Below are 27,193 nucleotides of genomic sequence, written 5' to 3' on the forward strand. Positions count from 1 at the left end.
TTATAGCCCGTGCAAAATGGAGCGGGGATGTGTAGGGGCATTGTCTCCCTCTGGGGGGGATGTCCTGAAACCTTCCCGGGGAGATGGGCAGGAGGTGGGGGCACCGTAACCAGCAGAGCCGGCAGATGCATGGCTCTGACCATTTCAAAGGCATGGTGGAAGAGATGGCAGGTGGGCAGGGCTCTTTACAGCCGAGACTCCTTCGCGGTTGGGCTGGCCATTTTCTCCGAAGGGAAAGATGGTTTTTGGTGTGGTGGGCTAGTAAGCATTGTAATTCCATCGGCTTGAATTCTCTGTGGTTTCAGACGTATGTTGCTGATGCATGTGTGTGTGCAAGCTGAACTGTGTTATCCATCCTCTGTGCTGTGGGAGGGCTTGGGAAACTAGAGGCTGGAATGGTGTATTCAGGAGGTGGCTTCCTGAACTGCCAGCACAGGCCTGGAAGACCCTGCCCTTTCCTGAGCTCTGGGCCTTGGGGATGTGGGGGTGGAAAGAGAAAGGCCAGAAGAAGTTGCTCACAGAGCAGGTGATTCCAATGAATTTTGCTTGTTGGATCCAAAAAAGATGGGGGTAGCAGGGATTTTGGAGAGGCAGTGAGAAAAGGTGTCCCCTGACACTCTGTTTGTGAAGGGAGGGTGTGGCACATTCCAGGGGAGACTGAGTGGAGGCTGAGTTGTGTGGCTGAACAGGCCTCCAGAGGGTTCAGGCCAATGAAAATAGCACTGAGGTGCAACCCCAGAGAGGTGACAGGGGAGGGGTCTACTAGACTGTTGGGTATCAAAACTGTAAATGACACAGTTAATCTAACTTCTTCTATTTCTTTTTAAAAATGGCCCGGAAATCACATATGTCTTTACCAAAAAAAAGTACACAATATACGGTATACGCTTTGAGGGGCTATTCCCTGGTGATATGTTGCCAGCCCCACATGGGTCTTTAATGGGTAAGGTAACTGCTTTTTAATTGACTCTGGACTTTCAAATTGCTTTAACCATGACTACATTTGATTAACTTGAGTGATGTAACAGGCTGGGAGCTGGCCTAGTTAGTGAGCAGGAAAACTACATAATTATCTCTTCGTCTTCTCTGATTTCTTCTTGGATCATCGGTGACAGGAGAGTGGCCCAAGAGGCTTTTGAAGGGTGTGGTATTTAAGTATCCTAAGAAACTGCCAAGGAGACTCCCCCCCGACCCTCCACACACAGACACATTAGCTGAAGACTGTGTCATGCTGAGTCCGCGTGTTCTTTAAATATCTTGAGTAATGGTGGTGGTGGGCAGCTCCCACACCCTTGAGAGGAAAGGATCTATGAATTCTCTTTTCTTTTTGGATGTATCATTCTCGAAACGAGTTCCCATCCTATTACCCAGCTCCAAGAAGCAATTAGCGGGATTGTTCTCGTTGAAGACCATCTTTGAGCTCTTCTAGGTTCCTTGGTGATTTGTGGCTCACCAGGCCCTCCATAACTTTTTTAGTGTGAGTAATTTAAAGCGTCAAGATACCATTGGATTCGGGAGCATTGGTTGCAGCAGAGTGCATATCACATGGCCTGTGGACCCATTGGGTGTGGCCGTGGCTCAGATAGATGCCATCTGAGAAGCAGGGGAGGGAGGTTCCCTACTGTCTTGACCCAGTTGCCACACGGTCCAGCTTTCCTCACACCCTATGTGTGGAAATAAAGCCAAGCACTCATGATGGTTGATCAGAGGGTGAGAGGAGGCCTGCTCATATCTGGGTGTCTATCCGAGGAGGGGGAAACCCTGGTGGCCTAGTGGTTAAGTGCTACGACTGCTAACCAAAGGGTCAGCAGTTCGAATCCACCAGGTACTCCTTGGAAACTCTATGGGGCAGTTCTACTCTGTCTATAGGGTCGCTATGAGTTGGAATCGACTCGACGGCACTGGGTTGATTTTTTTTTTTTTAATACAAGGAGGGATTTTCTTACCCAGCAGTTCCTCAGTTGAGTCTTTTGCCCTGAGACACCCTGACCTCTCCTTCCTCAAGAGCAAAAGAGAATGGAAGAGGAAGAGACTCACCTGACAAAGGGTAAATAAATGTTGATTGTTGCTACCTTCTGAATGTGTGTTGAACAAAATTCTTGCCCTTTATCCCCCACCCATTTTGGATGAGGGAGAGAAGGTTTTTGGGATGCAATTTGCTCCTAATACTGGCAGTTTCATAATCCCATTTAAAGCGAATTGCAAAACGGAATACAAGGAAAGGGAAAGCCCAGAAATAATCTGGCTTAGGAAATCGACAAAAAGGGGCATTTGAAGTGTATGGTACTTGAGTAGTTTCTTATTTACACATTTCTAACTGTGATTTTTCCTGGCCTCAGGCAGGTTAACCTGGAAATGAAATTTGGCCCTGTTTACATGCGTCTCGGAGCCGTGGCGGTGCAATGGTTAAGAGCTTGGCTGCTAACCAAAAGGTCGGCAGTTCGAATCCACCAGCTGCTCCTTGGAAACCCTGTGGGACAGTTCCTCTCTGTCTTATAGGGTCACTATGAGTTAGAACTGACTGGATGGCAATGGGTTTGTTTTGTTTTTTGGTATATGCATCTTTAACTAGAGAAATTGCAAATTACCCTGTTCATTTTCATGTCCTGACCTTTCTGGAAGGTCCCTGGGTGGTGCAAAGGTTTGCTGCTAACCTAAAGTTTGGCAGTTCAACCCAGGAGTTCTGTGGAAGAAAGACCTGGCAATATACATCCGTTAAAATTACAGCCAAGAAAACCCTATGGAGCAGTTCTACTCTGTAACACTTGGGGCCACCATGAGCCAGATTGACTCCATGGCAGTGGGTTTGTTTTTGGTTTGTTTTGGGGCCCTTGCTGGTGAGGAAGCCTAATAGGAGCCAACCTTCCGTGTGGCTTTGCCTCTTACGTGTTCATTTGAATTGTTAATGAAAGAAACTGCTAGGGAACTTTACATGGTAACAACAAAAGGTGAGTCAGATGTCTTGAAAAAGATGCAAAATCATGCTTTATTTCAGAGTTAATGACTCACAAAGAAATTGCAGTGTTTGCACTGAAAGAAATACATGTGCATGGAAACACAGATTGCAGGCAATTAGGGCCACTCTTTAAAAGTTGGAAGTAAGCCATTTGTTCTTGGAAACTCAGGAGAACTTTAGTCGGTGTTGAACAATGGTTATCTCTGTATCAGTTTTAGTTCCCTCTCATGCCTTCCCCACCAAAAAAGAGAGAGAGAGAAAGAGAGAACCCAGCAGAAGCTTAGAATAATAAGAAATTGGAAAAATAAGAAATTGCCCAGTACCCTAAAGTAATTTTTAGAGATTTTAAATAGTCTGGGACCAATACAGTGTAACAATGGCCTTCTCAGAATTTGCACGCTTGTGTTCAGTGTTTAGTTTAAACTTAAACAGGGTCATGGTTACCTAGATTGTATGTGTCCCATCTTTAGTGCCGAACCTGGAGAACTTGATGGACCAATGAAAACCAGCGGAGGGGCTTATTAAAAAGGAAGATTCTGACTCCCTCCAGACCAGGTGAGGTCTTGAGAAATCTCAGTTTTTATCATATGCTTCAGATGATTGTTTTCATTAGGTATGTTTGGGAAGAGCCCTGGTGGCACAGTCGTTAAGTGCTCAGCCATTAGCCAAAACATCACCAGTTTGAACCTACCAGCCACTCTGCAGGAGAAAGATGTGGCAGTCTTCTCCCTTGGAAGCCCTATGGGGCAGTTCTCCTCTGTCCTATAAGGTCACTGCAAGTAGGAATGGACCCCACAGGAGTGGGTTTGGTTTGTGTTAATGTCAGTGGAAACAAGCCCCAGGCATAGTAAAAAATAATTCTTTAGGCCATTAGTGGAATTGTAAGCTGTTCCTTGGCTATACTGGTCACTTCAAAAAAAAAAAAAAAAAAGAGTGCCTGTAAAATGGGAAGCCTTTTTAATTTTCAAAAAGACTTGGATTCAAGTATTTGACCCTAAGTTAAAGAAATAGCGCATTTTTTTAATAGTTACTCTAGAAATCGGTAGGATGCCAGAAAGGGCACTGGCCAGAGTCTGTTTTGCACTTTAGTTGGCTATGTGGTTTGGGCGGATCCTGGCCAAATCTCTGAAAACTCATATTCCCCATCTGGAAAATGGGAATGACCACACTGACCACAGCCATCATAAAGAGTGTAAATAAAGTAGAAACTCATGTAAACTGTGAAGAGTCAGGCCAGTGCTTATTTTTATTTTCTCAGATTTAATAGCACTAGTTATTAAATTCCTTTTAAAAATCCTTTTGAAAAGACAAGTGGTATTTTGAACCATGTATTGTATTTTGACAACCTGTTTCTTGTTGCAGTTTCTTTTTTCAAACTTGTTCTCCATCTCACCTCCCCCTTTTACAATATTGTAGACTTGAATGTCAGGGCAAGAGATGGACTAGATTATACTGATTTTATAAATGAGGAAACAGACACTCAGGTAGATTTCAGCCACTCCTTGGAGACCCTATGGAGCAGTTCTCCTCTGTCCTGTAGGGTCGCTATGAGTTGGAATTGACTCGACGGCAATGGGTTTGGGTTTTTTGGGTGTTCCTACAACTTCTTATCCCAAATCCGTGACAATATGCAAGGACAGTCACATGTGCTTTGTTGCTTGATTGCAGTGACCTCTAAAATATTATTTAATAAATAACCAAGGCGAAGTAGTGGTTTGTGAGTAAAGTTTTCTTAGAGGTATTTTTAATGTTAATTGAAATGCCATTACGAGGCTTTTGAATTTATTTTCCAATTTTCCTGCACTTTGCTTCCCTCAACTACAAACAAGGCCCCCCTACTTCCATCTTCTGTTTATTGTGTGATGTGCTCTTAAAATCAGGGATCAACTTTTCCCTGTCCGGAATAGCTGTTACTGTGATTTATTTTTTTCTTAAAGCTGAATTAAATGTAGACATAGTTGTATAATGTAAATGTTTAGAAAGATGTAAGTTTTTAATCAATCGCTTTAGTAGAGATAAAAAAAAAAAAGTTGCCTTTGAGTCGATGTGACTCCTGGCAACCCCATGGGTGTCAGAGTAGAACTGTGCTCCACAGGGTTTTCAATGGCAGATTTTTAGTTGATTGCCAGGCCTTTCTTCCAGGGTGTCTCTAGGTGCATTCCAACACCTAACTTTTATGCTGTCAGCCAAGTGCTTTCACCATTTGAACATGTTAACTGTTTGCACCACCCAGGAACTCCAAAGTAGAGACAAAAATCCAAGCGAAACCCACTGCCATTGTGTCGATTCCAACTCATAGCAACCCTATAGGACAGAGTAGAACTGCCGAAGCTGTAAATCTATATGGAAGCCGACTGCTACACCTTTTTCCTGCAGAGCTGCTGCTGACCTTTTGGTTAGCAGCTGAGCACGTAGCCACTGTGCCACCAGATCTCCTAAAATAGAGATAATGTCCTTCAAATATAGAAGCTGAGGATTAGCGAGTTGACAAGAGGCTCAGAGCAAGCTCCAAGCCCATGCTTTGGAACTTCATGGTTCTTTTATCATTATTTCTAATGGCATAAGTGAAGTCTTTGGGGGAAATGACCCTTGATAATGGCCCAGCTCTGCTCTCAGTTAGCAGAGAGGTGAGATGCAAAGAGGAGTGGGAAGCAGATGTGCTGGGGTGAAAGGAAGAGAAGGGTGATTTATGGCAGAAAAAATTGGAGAGCAGCGCAAGGGTTTTCGTTTGAACCAGACCTTGAAAGATGGGAAGAACTTAGATATATGTTGTTGGGGGATGTGCAGGTGAGCTAATGTTAAAGAGAAAAGTATCCTGTAGAATGACTAAATCCAGAGAAATGGGGTGTGCAGAAGCAAGCAGCTCATTTTATTTGAATGAGGGTGCCTGAGGGAAAGGTATGGTGTAAGGCTGGGATCAGAGGCTTCCGAGGAGACACAGGGTGTGGAGGTCAAGGAAGAGTTGTGCTCTCTGATAGAATTTCCTATGATGATGGAAATATTTTATTCTGTGCTGTTCAGTATGGTGGTCACTAGCCATGTATGGAGCTTTGGAGTACTTGAAATGTTGCTAGTGCAACTGAGAAACTGAGTATTGCATTTTTATTTAACTTTGTTGTTGTTGTTAGGTGCCATTGAGTCTACTTCAATTCCTAGTGACCCCATGTGAGAGAGTAGAACTGGTCCATAGGGTTTTCTAGGCTGTACCCTTTATGAGAACAGATCAACAGGTCTTTCTCTCTTGGGTTTGAACTGCCAACCTTTTGCTTAACTGCTGAGCTCTTAACCTCGTTTAACTTTTATTAATTTAAATGTAAATAGCTCCGGTGGCTAGAGCTCTAGAGCTTTGGGAAAGCACCTTCTAGGTGGTGTGTTGAGTAGATATGGAGAGGGGACACTTAAAGAAGGATGTCCCTCTGCCCTGCAGAGAAGATTGACACCTTCCTCCTAGAGCTTTCCACTCCAGTGTTCCCAGAGCCGGGTCAGGAACTTACTCCCTGCCTTTGGCCTCACTGTCTGGTCTGCGTCTCTGGCCCAGGACACACATTCGCACTACTTAACTGTCTTCCACAGGCCAAGCAGCTTCTCCAGGGCTGGGCAAGTGTACCTCTGGCTCCCAGCTCCATGTCCAGCCTGGCCCACGTACTCCAAGGGATCCCCAGGCTTTATTGCTGGTCTTTGGGGATTGTGCTTTGCTTTGATTTTTGGAGAAGCTCCCCTATCTGGGAAGAAGATGCTCTTCGAGCCATCTGCCTTTAACCTGGAAGTAACTGCAGATGAGGATGAGTCTCGAGAAGTTCCTCACATCTCCACAGAGGGAGGAAGAGAAAAGGGAGAGAGAAGGGGGTTTGGGGGAGGAAGAGAGAAGAGAAATAGAAATATCCCTGTCATGGATGGAATTGTGCACCCCCAAAAAATATGTGTCAACTTGGCTAAGGCCGTGATTCCCAGTATTGTGTGATTGTCCACCATTTTGTCATCTGGTGTGATTTTCCTGTGTGTTGTACACCCTACCTCTATGGTGTTAATGAGGCAGGATTACAGACAGTTATTTTAATGAGGCAGGACTCAATCTACAAGATTAGTTTGTGCCTTGAGTCCATCTCTTTTTAGATATAAAAGAGAGACGTGAGCAGAAAGACAGAGGGACCTCATACCATCAAGAAAGTAGTGCTAGGAGAACAGCGTGCCCTTTGGGTCCCGGCGCTGAGAAGCTCCTAGTCCAGGGGAAAGTTGAAGACAAGGACCTTCCTCCAGAGCTGACAGAGAGAGAAGGCTTTCCCCTGGAGATAACATCCTGAATTTGGGCTTCTAGCCCCCTAGACTGTGATAGGATAAATCTCTGTTTGTTGAAGCCATCCACTTGTGGTATTTCTGTTATAGCAGCACTAGATACCAAGACAATCCTGTAGAATGACTAAATCCAGAGAAATGGTGCGGCATAAGGAGTCTAGCATGATCCTGTTTTAAAAGGTCCTGTTGTCAATATTTATTATATAAGGATATTATACTAAGAATAGCCTGGATTTGAGTTGAAAGATGAGTATAAACAACTTGATTATCTGCCAAATCACTTGAGAAGGGAGTATTTTCTAACGTATGAAATTAGTTCTCATTTCCATTTATGTGCATGGTGGCCTTGCACAGTATCTACACATACTGCAGTCAGTTAGACCCTTGCTGAACGAATAATGCCCCAGGTAGATATTCTCCCTCCCATCTTTCCAGGGGTTCAGAGTAACCCAGTCTCTCCTTCAGAAATCTGATAGATGTACCCATTGCCGCTTGAATTGAATTAATAAGCCCAATGTGATAACATTAATGGAGATTAAGGAAAAAAAATTGAGTGTGTGTTTTTATAAGCATTGTATTTAAAACTTACGCAGTTTTTCAAAGTATATTTTTGAACTCCCTGCCATTGAATTTTTTACCAAACCTCCTTTGTACAAAGAACACATACTTAACATCATAAAATGTAGCAATCATTTTTAGATTCCAGAATACTAACCAGATACTTTATCTGTCTCTAAGTTTTAATTTTTTAATGAAATCTTTATTGTTTTCTGGTTTTCTATTTAGAAGTACTAGTCAGTGGTCTTACGATAAAATATAACTTACGATAGCTTTATGGAAGTAGCAATCAGTAGTTCAGTTTCGTGGGCATTTTTGGCTACCTAAGCAGGATCTTCCAGGAGCTCTGGTGGAACAGTGGTTAAGCTCTTGGTTGCTAACTGAAAGGTTGGCGGTTTGAACCCACCAGCAGCCCCATGGGAGAAAGATGTGACAGTCTGCATCCATAAAGATCACGGTTGGAAATCCTATGGGGCAGTTCTGTCCTGTCCTATAGGCTCTCTATGAGTCCGAATCAACAGCACTGGGTTTGATTTTGAGTTTAAGCAGGATCCTTGGCCCTAAGGATTCAAAGATGAAAAGAGATGCGGTCCCTGTTCTTGCTTCTTCTCAAAGCCCCTCTCTCGGTTACCTGGGGGAGGTGACTCAGCAGAGAGGCAAAATATGTCTCCTGGTATAGCTTTTAGGAGCCCTGGTGGCACAGTGGTTAAGAGCTCAGCTGCTAACCAAAAGGTCGGCAGTTTGAATCCACCGTCTGCTCTTTCCACCGTCTGCTCTGTAGAAACCCTGTGGGGCAGTTCTGCTCTGTCCTGTACGGTTGCTATGAGTTGGAATTGACTTGACGGCAGAGGGTTTTTGGTTATAGCTTTTAGGCGCAAGGAGACCTGCCATGGTGCAGCTGGGAGATGGCCCAGCCCTGAGATTGCAAATGTGCTGTGATTCTCTGAGACATCAGCACTCAGGGCCACCTTTCAGTGGATTTGATGGAAGAACCTGCCATTTTCTACTACAGATGATTTTTACAGGCAGAATCAAACAGTGCAGGAGAGTTCTATCAGGATATGCAGTTCAACTGTTGTTTTTTTTTTTTTTTCTTTAGGCAGCATTGTAAGCTATTTTAGATTTTTTTCCTGCCTTGTCCTAGTAATTAGAAGAGATTTTTGTAAACTTGACTGTGAAAACACAGATTCAAGGTGAGACTGGGATTTATAAAATGCAGATTAATAAATAGCAAATGCAATATATTATTATCAAAGGAAGACTGGGATGAATTCAGCTTAACACAGGTACTGGCATTTGCTGTTTTTCTTTTCTTGTGCTGGAAGTCAGAACGATTACTTCCTTCCTCTGTTCAGCACTGTCATAGGCTGTTGTCACATTCGGGCTTGTCTGGGGCTCTCAAGCATGCCCACAGGAACTGTCTCACCTGAGGGCATTGGGCAATCATTCACCAGGGCAGTTCCTCCGCCAGAGCTTCACCTGCAGATTCAGGCAGGTATACCTGCTTAAGGCTTGGTCAGCCTTACCCTGTTGCTATGAAACTGCCAGGCAGCCACCATTGTGTTGCTTCTGGGGGCAGAGGTAAGAATCCAGAGGCCTAAGTCTTATCTCAGTTCCTCACCTGCCTGCTCAGTCTTCCCCTCTCAATCAATAGTACCTGGGGGGGTTGCCCTGGTGCATTCCGACAGGTGCATTGCCCCGCCCCTCCTACAGGTCACTGGAGCCACCCCCTTCCGGGTCCTCCCTGGGTGATGCTGGTGAACAGCCCTGTGCACGCCCTTCCACCCCCGCTGAGCAGGGGCATGTCCCAGTGTGCGCCCCGTGGGCCGGGGCCCCAGCGGCTCCTGCGGGCAGGCGGCTGGGAGCTCCCCCAGGGGCAGCCCCCTAGGGCGATGTTTCTGCTTTGGGGTGACTTCAGCGATGTCCCAGAGAGACGTGGGAGGGCAAGAAGAATGTTTTGAGTATGACTACCAGGATGAAGAGAGGAAGCCCCAGGATGAGCCGCAGGAAGCCCTGGACCTCTTGGAAGAGGGTAAATTCTGTTCTTTGCTCAAATTGGATCCTTTCCTTGTTAGTGTCTAAATAGGCTGGGCTGTTTTACTGATTTTGGCAGCACTTTTATTTTTTTACTGAGGTTTAACTTAAAGTAGACAGATCTTAAGTGAATGGCTTAACAACACCCATGTAAAACTACCGCGGAGATAAGCAGCTTTTCCAGCACCCCAGAACGCCCCCTCGCCTTCCTTCTTAGCCCCATCCCCTCCTGGGAGACTATCATTCTGGCTTCTATCACCTTAAGTTTGTTTTACTTGTTCTGGATCTTTGTGTAAATAGAACCCAACAGTGTGCAGTATCCATACCTGGCTTCTGTTGCTTGACTGAGGTCTTTGAAATTCGACAATGTTATGTCAGTAGTAGTTGTTTTTTTTTTTTTTTTCTCCTTTGTGGCATTGTAGCACTTTGTCTGAAGAACTATTTTTCTTTGGGACTGAAAGGATTTTGGCACGTGACTGAATCTTTGTTCAATGCAACATGTTTTTGTGCTCGGAGTGCTTTTTTTTTAAATAAAAATTTTTTAATGACTGACTAGAATTTGGGATTTTTTTTTTTTGAACTTAGAAATATTTCCAACAGAAAAGTACAAGGGCTGATGTTGAAATCACCTGTGGACCCACAGCCGGGTCTATCAGAAGGCACTGCTTTGGAGGGACTGTTAGAATAAAGATGGGAGGCGGGGGTGGCGGCGTGTGTGCTGTGAATTTCCTAGTTCGGTGTCTGGGGCTTTTACCCACAGCCCAGAGAAAGGGGCTTTTGGTGTCTTTAAACTGAGCATGTGGATGTTCTTTAGGTGTCTGGAGTAAAAGTAACCAGAGTACTGTTTCAGAATTCTGTTTTATAACTGGGCTATTTTCATGTCTTAGCATAGCATTTACTTTCAGAGTTATTGATAATCAGCCAGAGACTGAATATTGCTGCGTGAAAAACTAGAAGAGAGCAAGGGGACCGAGCAGCAGGGTGGTGGCTAAGTCCTAAGGCCTGGAGCCTTTAATGAAGGAGATAAAACCTATTGCCTGTCGAGTCCATTCCGACTCAGCAACCCTGTAGGACAGAGTAGAACTTCCCCATTGGGTTTCCAAGGCTGCAATCTTCATGGAAGCAGGCCGCCAGGTCTTTCTCCCACAGATTGGCTGAGTTCGAACAGCTGATCTTTTGGTTAGCAGTCGAGCGTGTTAACCACTGTATCACCAGGGCTCCTGTAATGAAGGAGATAGTGGAGGTGAAAGGAGGGAGGGGCTGATGGGGAGCAGAAGCCCTAAGGGGACTGTACGTTTGGTGGGTTCCTGGGAGTGATCGGAAACCCTGGTGGCATAGTGGTTTAGAGCTATGGCTACTAACCAAAGGGTCAGCAGCTCAAATCCACCAGGAGCTCCTTGGAAACTCTATGGGGCAGTTCTACTGTGTCCCATAGGGTTGCTATGAGTCCGAATCGACTCAATGGCAACAAGTTTGGGTTTTTTTTTTTTTTTGTAGTTTGGGAGTGATCAGGACCCCTGGTGGTGCAGTGAGTAAGAGCTACGGCTGCTAACCAAAAGACTGACAGTTCAAATCCACCAGCTGCTCCTTGGAAACCCTGTGGGGCAGTTCTATTCTGTCATATAGGGTCACTATGAGTCAGAATCAACTCTTTGGCAATGAGTTTGGTTTTTTGGTTTGGTTGGGAATGATCAAGAGAAATGCCCATGGTGTCCATCTGCTCTTGTAGAAAGAGGACTGGCCCAGATGTAACAGGATCTGCTTTCTTTTACTTCAAGCCAAGCTTCTCCAAGTGTGGGCTGTAGATCAACAGCACCTGGGAGCTTGTTAGAACTGCAGAATCTCTGCCCCAGATCCACTGAGTCGGAACCTGCATTTTAACAATATTCCCCGGGAATTCGCATGCACAATAAAATATGAGATGCACACTGCCTGAAAGCATAGCAAGATGATTTTGAAAATCAACCATTGAACCATAGTGATTCTAAATTAGAAAGCTATATGAGGCTCTAGAGCCGTGTCATATATCCTAGAAGAGAAGAAAAAAATTGTGTTGCATATATTTCATTCATACAGATATATGTACACGTTTTATATAAATGTTTTTAAAACTTTTTTTAAACCGAGAGCTAGATGATGATGAGGGTAGCGAATGTTTATTGTGCACTTAGTGTATGATAGGCACCATTCTAAGTACTTTACATGGATTCATCCATTTAATGCTTAGAGAACAACCATGTGAGGTTAGGGACTGTTATCATTTCCTTTTTATGCGTGAGGAAACTTAAGTTAAAGTCGCCAACGTAGACCTATGGCTCTAGAGCCTTCTGCTTTTAAACACTACGCTAACCCATTGTTGTCGAGTTGATTCTGACTCATAGCAACCCTATAGGACAGAGTAGAACTGCCTCACAGGGTTTCCAGGGAGCAGCTGGTAGATTCGAACTGCTGACCTTTTTGGTTAGCAGTCAAACACTTAACCACTGCATCACCAGGGCTCCAAACACTACACTAGTGGCTCTCAAAGTGGGGTCCCTGAACCGGCAGCATCAGCATCACTGGAAATTTGTTAGAATGCACATTCTCAGGCCCCACCCCCCACCTGCTGAGTCAGTAACTCTGGATGGGGACCCCCCCGCCCGGGTGATTCCGATGCACAAGGCCTTCTTCTGAGGTGCCTCTGGATGAACTCACACCAACAACCTTTTGGTTAGTAGCCAAATGCTTAACCGTTTGCACCACCCAGAGACTCCTAAAGCCCATTACCATCAAGTCAATTCCTGCTCTTCCCGCCCCTATAGGACAGAGTAGAACTGCCTCACAGGGTTTCCGAGGCTGTAAAATCTTTACAGAAGCAGACCTTTCAGCTAACAGCCAAACACTTGACCACTGCGCCACCAGAGCTCCTATTAGGAACTTCTAACCCATTGCCATCGAGTCGATTCTGACTCATAGTGACCCAATAGGGCAGAGTAGAACTGCCCCACAGGGTTTCCAAGGAGGAGCTGGTGGATTTGAACTGCTGACCTTTTGGTTAGCAGCTGAGCACTTAACCACTTCATCACCGGGGCTCCTCAGGGACTCCTAAACCAAAACTCAAACCAAGCCCGTTGCTGTCGAGTGGATTCCAACTCATAGTGACCCTGTAGAACAGAATAGAACTGCCCCATAGGGTTTTCAGTGAGCGCCTGGTGAATTTGAACTGCTGACTTTTTGGTTAGCAGCCATAGCTCTTAACCATTACACCACCAGGTTTCTTAGCAGGGTGGGAATCACCGTTCTGACCTGTGCAAGTGAAGCGGGTCACCCTCTCTCTCTGTGCCTGAGCAGGGCCATGAGAAATCACTGGTAAAAAGTGAGGTTTCTTTCGTGTGTTACGTGTCAGATTTCCACCACTTTCTTAAGGAAATGCCTAAAGAAGCCTGACTTTAACTTTTTCCTCACCTGGACACTGCCTAGGGCTGTTACCCTATTGCAAGATAAGCCACTACCTTCCTGGATTCCTGGCAAGAATCGCTCAACATTGCTCTCAAGATGGCAGGATTTGAGAAGAGCATTTGGAATGGGCTGGAGGTTACTCTTGGCTCTCACTGGCAAGGTTAGGCTCCCTGAGGCTACAGATGCAGGAGAGAGTCCTTCCATAGAGGTGGCCCCTACGTGTCAGTACATGAGTGAGCATCGTCAGCCTTTTGCCCAACAGGTAGTTTTCAGGTGTGAGCATTAACCAGAAATTATATCCTGGAAAAGCAGGAATGAAAAAAAGTACCAATTGGTGATGGCAACCGGAGCTTGGTGGAGCAGCTTGGACCAGCCTCCAGCACCCTTGTCCTGTGGCTGCACCCTGCTGGATGGGCCAAGTCCTCTAGCTGGTTCCAAGGTGAAACAGGAGAAGCCATACCAATAGAGCACATTCCCCTAGCCTAGCGGGAACTCCCGGGCTGCAGGCTCTCCCTCTGCATGGGCGGGGAACAGCAGCCCCAGAGAAGGCTCCACTGGGGCTGGGCCCTCGCCTCTCTCCGCTGACACAGGGTGACACAGCCTGAGAGGACGGCGGTGCATAACTTTCTCCAGTAGGGAGCTGACCCAGCTTATCAGGCACAGTTACAAAGGTCTCTTTGCTCATGCTTTTCATTATCTCAGTGGCCAGTTTGGGGTTTGGTTCTCCGTGTCCATGGCTTCTCCACGTAAGCCTCCTTTGATGCCAGGCACCCTGGGGATTCTCCTTCTGGAGCGGGAGTACCAGAGTCTCCCCAGGGCTGGCCACAGGCAAAACGCATTCATGATATGTGTATTTTGGGGCCCTTTTACTGCTCTGCCCACTTCTGGGGCCGTCCCCTGGCCGTCTGTCTTAGGGCTTGCCATCCCTAGACTTTTGCATCTGACTCCCTCATAGCTTTGCAGTTTAGTGTCTCTCACTGGGCACTTCTGCTGCTTCTCTGTATTAGAGTCATCTATGCATGTGTTTTACCTTCTTTGGCTAGGCCAAGAATTCCTCGAAGGTAGTTGTAATAATGGGGGGTGGGGAGGGGAGGAAGGGAAGGAGGTGTGGCCTGACCTCTAACTTCACAAGGGAGAAGGAGAATCGAGATCAACAGCCCAAGGCTGATTCTTGTGAGGTAGAAGTTAGACATACCTCCACCCTGCAAACTTTTTACCAATTCTGACCCCAGGCAACCCTCCCACGGCACTTTATATTTCTCTGCTGGGTTTGATAATTTGTCGCAATGGCCACACAGAACTTTCAGACCATACTGACAGTTATGGGGTTTATTAGGGAAGTAAACACCAGAAAACCAAACCCGTTGCCGTTGAGTTGACTCATAGTGACCGTAAAAGGACAATAGAACTGCCTCATGGGTTTTCCAAGGAATAGCTGGTAGATTTGAACTGCTGACCTTTTGGTTAGTAGCTGTAGCTCTTAACTACTGTGCCGCCAGGGCTCTGTTCAGGAGTAACAGGTTATAATTCAGGTTTAGGAACACTCAAGATATAGTTCTTCGATTAGGACAGCCTCTTTTCAGCCGTGCCCACAGGCAGGTCTCTCTCAGGCCCAAAGTCCTCCACCTGACCTCTGCTCTGCCCAGGCAAGTGTTACAAAGCTCTTTTAGCTCTCCTGATAAGTACCCAGAGGCACCTCACTCCGCCAATAAGCCATGGCCCGAAGGCGCTCAGCTCTAGCTCCACGGGTTAGCAAACCTAGCTCCACCAAGTGCCTGGAAGCACCCTACTCTGCCAGCAAGTCTTCTGCCTGAACGCACTCAGCTTTCTCACTCTGTGGGCTGGAAAGCCTGTCTCGCCATTTCTTGCCAGTCTCCTGCCTCTGCTACTTCTTCTGCTGCCATTTTCTCTGTCTCCGTTTCTCACTGTCTTCGGTCTTACAGCTCTCTCTCAGTCTCCTGGTTCCAGGAGCTTCTAAGCACAGAGATTCTAAATCCAAAGGGCAATCTCCACTCTTGGCTCTTCTTTCTTGGTGGTAGTGAGATTCCCCCTTCCTGCCTCTGGGATGGCTCATTTTAAGCCTAGTGGGATGGCAAAACTGACCAATCCCCTCATTAGGGTTCCATACACCTTATGTGTGTGGTTCCACCACCACAGGGGTTCCATGCACCTTATTTACATTATCAGCAAGCTGTTCAATCCCCTTGGTGAGCCACAAGTGCCACATTTGCATGGTCCCACCCAGTCATTTGGTGGGATTTAAGAGACTATGGCTAAAATGACCATATTAAGTAATTCACTGTACCACAGGCCACCCCCTGGCTCTTCTAGCCACTGGCCTTTTCATACTTGGAGAATTAACTCCACTCCCCCCAGTCATTTTGACCAGTCCAAAATAGCCATTAACAGTTAGTCTTTTGGTTGGGAAAATAGTCCTCAGGGTGAGGTTACTCAGGTACCAGCCACTCAGGTCTGCTGCAGGTGTCCATCTGATCTGGTCAGGTTCTCCAGAAGTCATCTCAGCTTCATCCTTTTTGACCACTGATGAAGTTTAACTGAGAGAAGATTATTCCCTTGATCTGAGTCTCACAAGGTATCAGCATAGCAAAACCTTTAAGGGACTTCAGGTTCGGCCACTGTATTCCAGTCCAGTAGTGCCTCCCCTTAGTCCGCTCTTTCACAGTTACAGCTTCTACAATTAGAGTTTTTACAACCACAGTTAACCCTGTTAACAGTCATTACTCACAGCTGAGTCATCTAATCATATCAGCATCTTCCCCCCCCCCCCCTTCTCCAGACCTATCAGGAAAAGAGGAAACTATTTAGTAAGGAACCTCCCTTGTCCCCTCATTTTGAGTATAAACACACCCATGAAAGCGTGTAGGCCAGCCACTTTATGCCTTTGTCTCCCTCTATACAACACACAACTCCCTATACTGTCCTGTGGTGACCCTATAAGACAGAGTAGAACAGCCCCGTAGAGTGTCCAAGGAGCCCCTGGTGGATTCGAAAACTGCCGACCTTTTGGTTAGCAGCCATAGGTCTTAACCACTACACACTAGGGTTTCCTATTTTAGGTAGCCAATGTTTAAATTTCCTGTCCCTATCAAACCAGTACTCTGAGGAGGCAGCATATTCCTTGAACTGACACATTTTCTGATCCAGTTAGAACTTTGAGCATCTGCATCCATAAGCAAAGTCCAGTTCAGATCAAGCCATCAAATTGTAGCTGTCTACACCACCTCACAGTGTCAGACATCTTTCTCTTCTTTTGGTTGGGTTCTGGTCAGTTCATCCTTAGCCCTTGTGGGCCATGTCAGGGGGTACCAGCCATAAGCTTGGGAGTCCACACACACTTCCCTGCTCTTCAGACCAGCCAGCCCCTTCTCTCCCTCATTCCTGGTCCCCATGGGCTAGGTCAGTGGCAGCACCTGTAGGCTCAGGAGTCCACACAACTCCCTATGCTTCAGACCAGCCAGCCCTTTCTCTCTCGCGTCACTAGCCTCCGTGGGCTAGGTCAATGGTGCTGATGGAACATGTCCAAACTCAGCCTGTCTGTTCTTTGCTGCACCCCCTCTACTTCCACTCACGAGTGGGCCCAGGTAGTCACCTAGGTGAGCGTCTTAGGCTGTCTACTTGCGAGCTCCATTTAACTTCCAGTCCTGGGAGGGAGTTCCTCCGATGGGCACTGACATTTCCTGCCTCAGTGCACCCAAAAACAAACCACTTGCTTGCTGGAAATTCAAAAAACAAAATAGACATTTTTTTTTTCCTGCAGGTCTTTTCTTCAAATGCAAATCTCGTGTTCTCTCAGCAGCTCTGGGTAGTCCTGCAGGTATTTTCAAATGCAAATTTCCTGACTCTGAAGGGTTAGGGTGGGGCTTAGGTATATACGGGGCTACTTCATCATCGAAGTGAACAGCCTATATTTCTTTCAGGCAAATCCTAGTTCCTCTTTTAGCATATCCAATCAAGTATTGGCTGAAGGTAGAGTTACATACTTTCTGTTATTTATAATACTCAACGTTTATTTATACTATACATTTAGGTCTGCTTTACAACACCAGCCAAGAGAAACATTCAGTATCCATAGTACATTCAGATGAACGCATAACCCTTTTGAAAACATTCCAGTTTCATCTTCTCTACCCCTAGACTATCTTCCATTCATATGCATATGGCCTCGGGCCTCTGGCTGGGTGGAACCGGTAGACCCTGGCTATCAATCATCTTGTTTAATCAACCTGGCTCTTTCCCCTGGTCACTCCAGTTGCTGCTTTTCTCCCCTCAGCTGCAACATAACATCTCATACTTTCAGCCATTACAGGTAACAGCAACCAAAGTAACTGTCTAAAATTTTTTAAAATTCACTTCCCATGCCCCTTCGTTCTTTCTCTTACAAAGTCCCATGTTCCCATGAGTCTGGAGCTATTGCAACAAACCCTGCTTCTGATGCCAACTGTAAGAATGATGGCAGGGTTGAGGTGGGGGTGAGAGAGGTATCTGACCTTCTCTTAACCTCACAAGGAGGAAGGAGAATGAAGATCAGTAGCCAAAGCCTGATTCCTGTGAGGCTGAGGTCAGACATACCTCCACCCTCCAGCGTTTTTTACCAGTTATGACACCAACTGTCCCTCCCACAACACTTGTCTCTCCCACAGTGCTGTACTTCTCTACCGGTTTGTTAATTTGGCAGTTCAGGTTCAGGAAAGCTCAAGATACAGTTCTTCTATCAGGACAGCCTCTTCTCAGCCGTGCCTCCAGGCAGGTCTCTTTCTGGCCCTCAGCCCCTTCGCCTGGCCTCTGCCCTACTCAGACAAGTGTTACAAAATGGTTTTAGCTCTGCTGATAGTACCCAGAGGCATCCCACACCACCAGTAAGCCTTGGCCCAAAGGTGCTCAGCTCTCTTGCAGACTTAGCTCCGCCAAGTACCTGGAGGCACCATACTCTGTCTGCAAGCCTTTGCCTCAAGGCACTCAGCTTTCTCACTCTGTGAGCTGGGAAGCTCATGTCACCCTTTTCTGCTGGCCTTCTGCCTCTGCTGCTGCCCTAGCTGCTGCTATTTTCTCTGCTGCTGCTTCTCACCATTTTTGGTGTTATAGCTCTCTCTCTCAGTCTCCTGGTTCCAGAGCTGCTCAGTGCAGGGATCCTAGGTCCAAAGGACACACTCCAGTCTGGGCTTTTCTTTCTTGGCAGTGGTGAGATTCCCCTTCCTGCCTCTGGGATGGCTAATTTTAAGCCTAGCGAGATGGCAAAACTGACCCATCCTCTCGTTAGGCTTCCATCCCCACAAGGGTGACCTTTACCTTATTTACATTATTAGCAAGTTGTCCATCCCCTTGGTGGGCCACAACTACCATATTTGTATACTCTCACCCAGTCATTTGGTGGGAGTTACAAGACTATGGCTAGAAGAGCCATATTAAGTAATTCACTTCACTGAAGCAAGATACATTTATTCACTTAAATAAGCAGTGATTAAGAGCTCCAACTTTGGAGTCAAATGGACCAGGCCTTCCCACAATAGCTCTGTGAGCTTGAGCAATTTTCACGTCTAAAATGTTCTTATGATGTGGGTATAAGCATTAAATGAGATGATATACATAAAGCACTTACCAGAGTACCAGGCATGTGGTGAGTACTCAGAAGTGAGCCATTTTTTGGTTATCACTGAGTTGTTGCTGTTAGATGCTGTTGAGTTGGCCCACGACTCGTGGGGAGCCCATGTGCAATGGAACCAGGCACTGCCCAGTCCTGTGCCATCCCAGTGATTGGATGTGGATTAGACTATTGTGATCCCTAGTAGGATTTTCACTGGCTGATTTTTGGAAGTAGATCACCAGGTCTTTCATCCTAGTCCATCTTGATCTGGAAGCTCCGCTGAAACTTCTTCAGCATTATAGCAACATGCAAACCTCCATTGACAGATAGTCGGGGGCTGCACATGAAATGGATTGGCTGGGAATCCAACCCTGGTCTCCTTCATGAAAGGTGAGAATGCTAGCACTGAATCATCAGTGTCCCCATTATTACCGTGTAGGCCCTCATTAAATGTCCCAGTGATAAATGGCTGTCATAGACCCATGCTGGCTTTCCCACTCTGGGGTGGTGTGAATGATTACAGTAGCCAGTATACCTGAGTTTAAGTTCACAGTTATGCACTGCCTGACCTCGAACAGGCCACTGGGCCTCTCTCTCTCTGCCTGGTTTGTTAAATGGAAAATATGTAAAATGTGTTAACTGCCCTATTGGGTTTCCTAGGCTGTGATCCTTACGGGGGAGCAGATTGCCAGGTCTTTCTCCTGTGGAGCAGCTGAGTAGGTTCAAACTACCAACCTTTCCATTAGCCAAGCACTTAATCATTGCACCACCAGGGTACCTTCTGATGAGATCTAGACTGAGACTTTTATGTTTTCACCCCTCTCTGGGGTGTTGGTTGAAGACGAGCTGTTCTTTGCAAACGCTGGTTGGTCCGGGAATAAAGCAAAATTGTCTTAGTCACCTAGTGCTGCTATAACAGAAATACCACAAGTTGATGGCTTTAACAAAGAGAAATTTATTCTCTCATAGTCTAGTAGGCTACAGGTCCAAATTCAGGGCTTCAGCCCCAGCAGAAGGTTTTTTCTGTCGGCTCTGGGCGAAGGTCCGTGTCATCAGACTTCCCTTGGCCTAGGAGCTTCTCTGCGCAGGAACCTCAGATCCAAAAGACACACTCTTCTCCCAGTGCTGCTTTCTCAGTGGCATGAGGTCCCCCTGTCTTTCCACTCACTCCTCTCTTTTATATCTCAAAGAGATTGGCTTAAGACACTATCTAATCTTATATATCTCATCAATATAACTGCCACTAATCCATCTCAATTTTGTTTGTATGTAATCCATCTCATTTCATCATAGTGATAAGATTTAGAACACATAGAGAAATCACATAAAATGGTAGTCAGTCACACAGTACTGGAACTCATGGCCCAGCTAAGTTGACAGACATTTTTGGGGGACACAATTCAATCCATGACAAAAATCTTCTGTTTTTTGAGCATCAACTGTGTATTGGCCCAAGATGAGTAAGACTCAGCTGTCTTCATGTGACTTGCACAGCCCAGGTGGGAAAGGACAGGGGACATTTGTAAAAATTAAGTTTGTGCTGGCTGCCCTCCTGTAGCCATTTTTGACGTGGGGACATTTAGACAAGAATAAAAATAAATTATTTGGCCTTTTTCATTTTGTTTTAGCTACTAAGAAATGGCACAGTTTTTATTACCGAGTACTGTGGCCCCTCACCTGTTCCTTTACCCACTTCATGGGCCACATCAAAACCATTATGTTTTGTTTTGTTTTTTAAACCTAGTAATATATGTCTCAAGGCAGTGGTAGTTCAGTAGTAGAATTCTTGCCTACCATGTGGGAGACCTGGGTTCGATTCTCAGCCAGCATGCCTCATGCGTAGCCACCATCTGTCAGTCAGTGAAGGCATACGTGTTTTTGTGTTGCTAAATAGGTTTCAGTGGAACTTCCAGACTGAGCCAGGCTAGGAAGAAAGGCCTGGCAATCTACTTCTGAAAATCAGCCAAGGAAAACTCTATGGCTTACAACGGTCTGATGCACAACAAATAATGGGACTGGCACAGGACTGGGCAGTGTTTCATTCCTTTTTGCCTGGCGTCACCACAAATCTGGGGCCAATGCAGTGGCAGCTAACAACAATAAATTTGTGTCTTATAGTTTAATTCATTTGTGCCTGACCCAAGCCATGGTGTTTTCAACCGCCTCTTATGCGTAAAACATGGAGAGTGAGTACGGAAGACTGAGGAAGAATTGACGCCTTTGAATTATGGTGTTGGCAAAGAATGAACAGATCTGTCTTGGAAAAATTATAGCCAGAATGCTCCTTAGAAGCAAGGATGGCGAGACTATGTCTCACATGCTTGGGACATGTCATCAGGAAGGATCAGTTCCCTGGAGAAGAACATCAAGCTTTGTAAAGTAGAGGGTCAGCAAAAAAGAGGAAGACCCTCAACAAGATGGATTGACACAGTGGCTGCAACAATGGGCTCAAGCATAACAACGATTGTGAGGATGGTGCAAGACCAGGCAGGGTTTCATTCTGTTGTGCATAGGGTTGCTATGAGTCAGAACCAACTCCATGGCACCTAATAACAAAAATTCGGCTAACAGCACAACCTGTACAAGGCACGGTCTCGGAGGAAGGTCCGTAGACACACCCAAACTCCCTGAGGGATGGAATCGCGGGGTGAGGGCTATGGAGACCATGGCCTAAGGGAACATCTAAACTCAATTGGCATAAAGTAGTCTATAAAGAAAATGTTCTACATTCTACTTTGGTGAGTAGTGTCTGAGGTCTTAAAAGCCTGTGAGCAGCCATCTAGGATAGTCCACTGGTCTCACCCCTTTGGGGGCAAGGAAGAATGAAGAAAACTGAAGATACAAGGGAAAGATTAGTCCAAAGGACTAATGGACCATATCTACCACGGCCTCCACCAGACTGAGTCCAGTACAACTAGATGGTGCCCAGCTACCAGCACTGACTGCTCTTACAGGGGTCACGATAGAGGGTCCCAGACAGAGCTGGAGAAAAATGTAGAACAAAATTCTAACTGAAAAAGAAAGACCACACTTGCTGGCCTGGCACAGACTGGAGAAACCCTGAGAGTATGGCCCCCAGACACCCTTTTAGCTCAGTCAGTAATGAAGTCACTCCCAAGGTTCACCCTTCAGCCAAAGATTAGACAGGCCCATAAAACAAAACAAGACTAAGGGGGCACACCAGCCCAGGGGCAAGGACTAGAAGGCAGGAGGGGACAGGAATCCTGGTAATAGGGTACCCAAGGCTGAGAAGGGAGAGTGTTGACATGTTGTGGGGTTGTTAACCAATGTCATAAAACAATATGTGTACTAACTGTTTAATGAGAAACTAGTTTGTTCTATAAACCTTCATCTAAAGTACAATAAAAAAATAATTTTTTGAAAATGGGGCTAAATTTAAAATCTTTCAAAGGTAGATATTAAAGGAGAAATGGGGGACTTGGCTGAGCCTCCAAGAACTTGGCTGTAACTTAGGAGAAGTGATAGAAGAGCTTTGTGTCTGGGAAGAGAGCTCAAAAGTCAAACTCTTCTAAGTAATTGGAGAGAGATGGCTTTTGGTTTTTTTGTGGATGTATCATGAAATTCTTTCTGCCATCTGACAAGTTTTAATGTCAGTTATCTAACGAAAAATAAGCTAGTGTGTGTGGGGCAGATTAGTCCCTGAACGTGCCTTTCATAAGCAGTGCTGGTCTCCTAAGGGATGATTTGGTATTCCCGGACAATTTTGCTGTCGGAGAACACTCCTGTGGCCTTTGGAAGACCAGGGATTGCAATAATAATTACGTTATGATTTAACGAGGTAGTGGTGGGAATATGGTATGGCTCAGGGATGCTCATTTGCATGCTATTTGGTACCTTTAAAAAACAATTTTATGAGACATAATTTATAGACCATAAAATCCACCCATTTTAACTGGACAGTTTCCATGATTTTTACTAGATTTACTGAGTTGTACATCCATTACCATAATTTGGTTTAAGAACACTTGCGTTCCCCCCAGTAAGATCCCTCATGCCTGTTTATAGTTCAGCTCTGCTCCTACCCCTGATCTGGGCAACCACTAATTTGCTTTCGGTTTATGGATTTACCTTTCTTGAACATTTTACATGAGTGGATTCATAACAATCTATGGCCTTTTGTGTTTGGCATCTTCCACTGAGCATGTTTTTGAGGTTCATCCATGTTGTAGCATGTACCAGGACTTTACTTCTCTTCGTGCCTGAATAATATTTCATTGTACGAATGTGTACCACATTTTGTTATCCATTCACCAGTTGATGGACATTCAGATTGTTTCCATGTTTTGTTCATTGTGAATAATGCTGCTAGGAACACCAGCTTGCAAGTTTTTGTGTGGGCCTGTGCTTTTCTCTTTCTTGGGTAGATACCTAGGAGGCTTTGAATGTTTTTGTGACCTTAGGCAACTCATCTAACTTCTCCTAGCCTCAGTTTTCCTGTCATAAAGCATCACCCACCCAGCACCATGCCTGGCAGAGATAAGTGGGGTTTCTGCTCTACAGCCCAGTCAAAGCTGCCATTTTAAGATGCTCCCCTCATCAAAAGTGTGTGGCCATGTTGGCCCAGTCTAGGTGTCTGGCTTCCAAGGGAAAATAGACCGTAAACAACTACTCCATGACAAAGACTCGAAAGTAGACAGAATAGCTGAGACTAGCCAGCGCCATGAGTGTTCTTCCTTGTGTTGGGCATGGGGAGGACAGTCCCCACTGAAGGAAACAGCAGACATAGGAAGTGCCAGGCCAGACACCTGAGCATGGCATCATTGGGTGTGGATGAGCTACGGTGGAAAGTAGGCTTGGAGGTGGGGGGGGGGCAGCGGCAGCAGGTAAGATTGTCTCTGTGTGTATGTATATTGAGGCTGCTGCTTGTAGGAAGTGGCAGAGCTAGGGAAGGTTTTTAAGCAGATCTGTGACACTTCAAATTCAAAGGTTTGTAGTCAAAGCTTTAAAGGACATCTGTATTGTAATGCCTAGAAATTGGCACCAATGGTGACTCATTTAGAACTTCACAGGAAGCATTTTAGCTGTTTCTCGAAGGTTCTGACCCTCCACCCCCTCCCCTGTGAACAGGGCAGTCATTAAGTATTTATTAGGTTTAATTCTTGGAGGATCAGGGGCAGGTGTAGTGATGCTTTCTCCCCTGACAACTGCTGCTTGTCAAAGGGAGGGAGGGAGAATCCACTGGCTTGTGGACCATTTTTCTGACACCTCTTACCAGCTCCTGAGTACCCATTGCTGTTGAGTGCATTCCGACTCACAGTGACCCTATAGGACAGAGTAGAACTGCCCTTAGGGTTTCCAAGGCTGTAAATCTTTATGGAAGCAGTACTGCCATACCTTTCTCCCACGAAGCGGCTGTTGGGTTCAAACCACTGTCCTTTCAGTTAGCAGCCGAGTGCTTTGTCATTGTGCCACCAGGGCTTCCTAACTCCTGCCTAGACTGAGGCATATCAGAATTTCTAGGGCTACGTGCCTGTTTTGAAAATTTATTTATTCAATATGCCTGTAGTTTTCATAATAAAAGTTATAGAAAATAAAAATTGACTTTTTTGAAATTTAAAAAGTTTTTTACTGTTGCTAAGGCACAAGAAGCTGGAAGGAGAAATTGAGGGGGGCAGATGGACTTTGGGTTAAAAAATTTTTTTTTTGAGAAATGCACGTACTTAAATGACCTCTAATTAAGGCAAAATGCATTAGCTAAGTGTCTTAGTCATCTAGTGCTACTATAACAGAAATACCACAAGAAATTTATTCTCTCACAGTCTAGTAGGCTACAAGTCTAAATTTAGGACATCAGCCCAGGGGAAGGTATTCTTTCTCTGTCAGCTCTAGAGGAAGGTCCTTGTTATCAATCTCTCGTGGTTGAGGAGCTTCTCAGCTGCAGGGACCCCGGGTTCACAGGAAAGCTCTCTGCTCCCAGCACAGTTTTCTTGGTGGTTTGATGTCCCCACAACTCTGTGCTCACTTCTCTCTCTCTTATATCTCAAAAGAGATTGGCTTAAGACACTGTCTAGTAGATCTTATCAGTATAACTGCTGCTAATCCGTTTCATTAACATCATAGTGATAGGAGTTACAAAACAGGGAGATCACATCGGATGACAAAATGGTCGACAGTCATACAATACTGGGAATCATGACCTAGCCAAGCTGACAGATATTTTGGGGGACACAGTTCAATCCATGACACAAGTAACCCAAAATGCAAATAAAATGGGCAGCCATGAATATCTTTTCTCCATTCATGGATATTGGCTTCTTGGTCTTCGAGTTCTAAGGCAAGAGTTTCCTCTTAAGGGTTTAGGGTGTTTTATATATGTATGTATATGTATATATATACAGGAGCCCTGGTGGTGTAGTGGTTAAGAGCTTAGGCTGCTAACCAAAAGGTTGGCAGTTCGAATCCACCAGCCGCTCCTTGGAAACTCTATGGGGCAATTCTACGCTGTCCTGTAGGGTCGCTGAGTTGAAACTGACTCGATGGCAACAAGTTTGGTTTTTGGTTATATATACGTACATATATATACACACATACATATATATATACACACGTGTGTGTGTATATATAAAATATTCATTCATTCATTCATTCATTCACTCACTCTAAAGACTTGTAAAACTGACATCAATAGGAGAAATGTTTTTAGAATTAGGTGAAGAATTAATGGGGGCTTAATTGTTGTAACTACCTTATGAGGATCTTTCTGCTGAAATAAAGTACACCAGTGAGAAGTGAGGTGTTCTCACTGTAGTTTCTTGGGAGAAAACTGATAAGGCCAAAATGTCAAGGAGGGCTTATCAGGCCTGTTAATTTGACACATAACGTGAAGATCTGGGTTCCTTAGGGAGAGCAGGGAGTTGCTAGGGGACTGTGAAGTTATCCACCCCATCCTGTCCAGGCCTCATGGATCTGGCCTTCTAAATAGCGCTTGGATTTTTCTTCTTCAGCCAACACTGCCACCACCTGAACTCTGCAGCAGCCTCTGTCTGGCCCAAAGGGCAGACCCGTTCCCATTTCTCCCACCCCTGCCCGAGGTCAAAACCCCAGTGGCACCCTGCTTCCCTCCCCCCAGTTGATTTCTCCTCTTGTGGTGGTCCCTGTCCTGAGCTCCCACTGACCAATCTCCGTGGCATTAGGCCGGCGCTCAATTCTATTCAGGGCCCAGCACACAGTAGCGATTTGGAGTTTCTTGGCTGGAATCTCACTTGCTTTGAACAGGAGCTAAAAAAATAGTTGCCAGAAGGTACTCTTAAAATTGTTTGGGGAAAGGTTTAATTACTATAACAGTTGCTCTGCTGATTTTTCAAACTAAAGAACTCTGTGGAGCTACTGCATACCTCCCCTGACCACCACCCCCACCCCATTAGTGGCCACAGCTGTTATCACAGGTCTCCCTTTCTCTGGTCAGCCAGCCGAGGGCTACTCACGATTCCTTACTGTACTTGCTCTCCCAAAAATAAGCACTTGATTTCTCCTCAGCACGAATGGACTCTCCCAAACCAAGACTGAGCACCTCTAGCTCCTGGGAGGTATTTCTCTCAGGTGATCCTGCTGCCTCTGTGGGTAGGGACAGCCCTCTGACTGGCTCACCGTTCCACGGTGACCTCAGCAACTATAATTTCACTTGTGCAGCCCCTTCGGTCTCACATGCCCTTCTTACAGGGGACACTAACTAAAAAAACCAAACCCCTTGCCATTGAGTCGATTCTGACTCATAGCAACCCTGTAGGGCAGAGTAGAACCACCTCACTGGGTTTCCAAGGCTGTAATCTTTATAGAAGCAGACTGCCACATCTTTTTCCTGCAGAGCAAGCAACTGGTGGGTTTGAACCACTGACCTTTTGGTTAGCAGCTGAGTGCTTAACCATGGTGCCACCAGGGTTCCTTGCAGGGGACACTACCAAAAAAAAAAAAAAAACCCATTGCCATCAAGTCGATTCTAACTCATAGCAACCCTATAAGACAGAGTAGAACTGCCCCACAGGGAGACACTAGGCCCTGGAATGAGAAACCTAGGCCCCATCTTAAACTACTTGCTTTAACCCTCACCCAGTCTTCTCTCTTAAATTTCTCAAGCAAACAGTCCACTTCTCTCCATTCCAGGTGCCACCCTGATTTCCTCCCTGGATTAATCCAACAGCCTGGACTCTGGCCATGCAAAGTTGCCTTGTGCCCTCCCTCATTTCTTTGGTAGTTCAGTGGTAGACTTCTTGCCTTCCATGTGGAAGACCCTGGTTCAAGTCCCAGCCAGTGCACCTCATGTGCGGCCACCACTGTCTGTCAGTGGAGGCTTG

The 27,193-nt window shown here is 45.7% G+C and overlaps 1 protein-coding gene across 12 annotated transcripts in view; it reads left to right on the top strand.

Annotated features, from left to right (window-relative positions):
* Positions 1-27,193, top strand: part of TRAK1 (trafficking kinesin protein 1) — a 230,128-nt gene that overhangs the window by 146,276 nt on the left and 56,659 nt on the right. The window contains exons 1-2 of one of the 12 annotated variants that reach the window (XM_049862210.1): positions 18-2,432; positions 3,427-3,511. The exons of 9 other annotated variants lie outside the window; for them this stretch is intronic. Coding sequence is in view for 1 of the 3 variants with exons in the window: in XM_049862216.1 (XP_049718173.1) it covers positions 9,728-9,839 (112 nt within the window). In the remaining 2 variants the exon portion in view is untranslated. Of the gene's footprint in view, positions 1-17; positions 3,512-7,931; positions 9,840-27,193 lie in introns of those variants that run through there. 2 more of the 12 variants (XM_049862209.1, XM_049862216.1) reach the window with 2 other exon arrangements.

Source organism: Elephas maximus, chromosome 20 (genome assembly GCF_024166365.1).
Source record: "Elephas maximus indicus isolate mEleMax1 chromosome 20, mEleMax1 primary haplotype, whole genome shotgun sequence".
Classification (NCBI taxonomy): Eukaryota; Metazoa; Chordata; class Mammalia; order Proboscidea; family Elephantidae; genus Elephas; species Elephas maximus.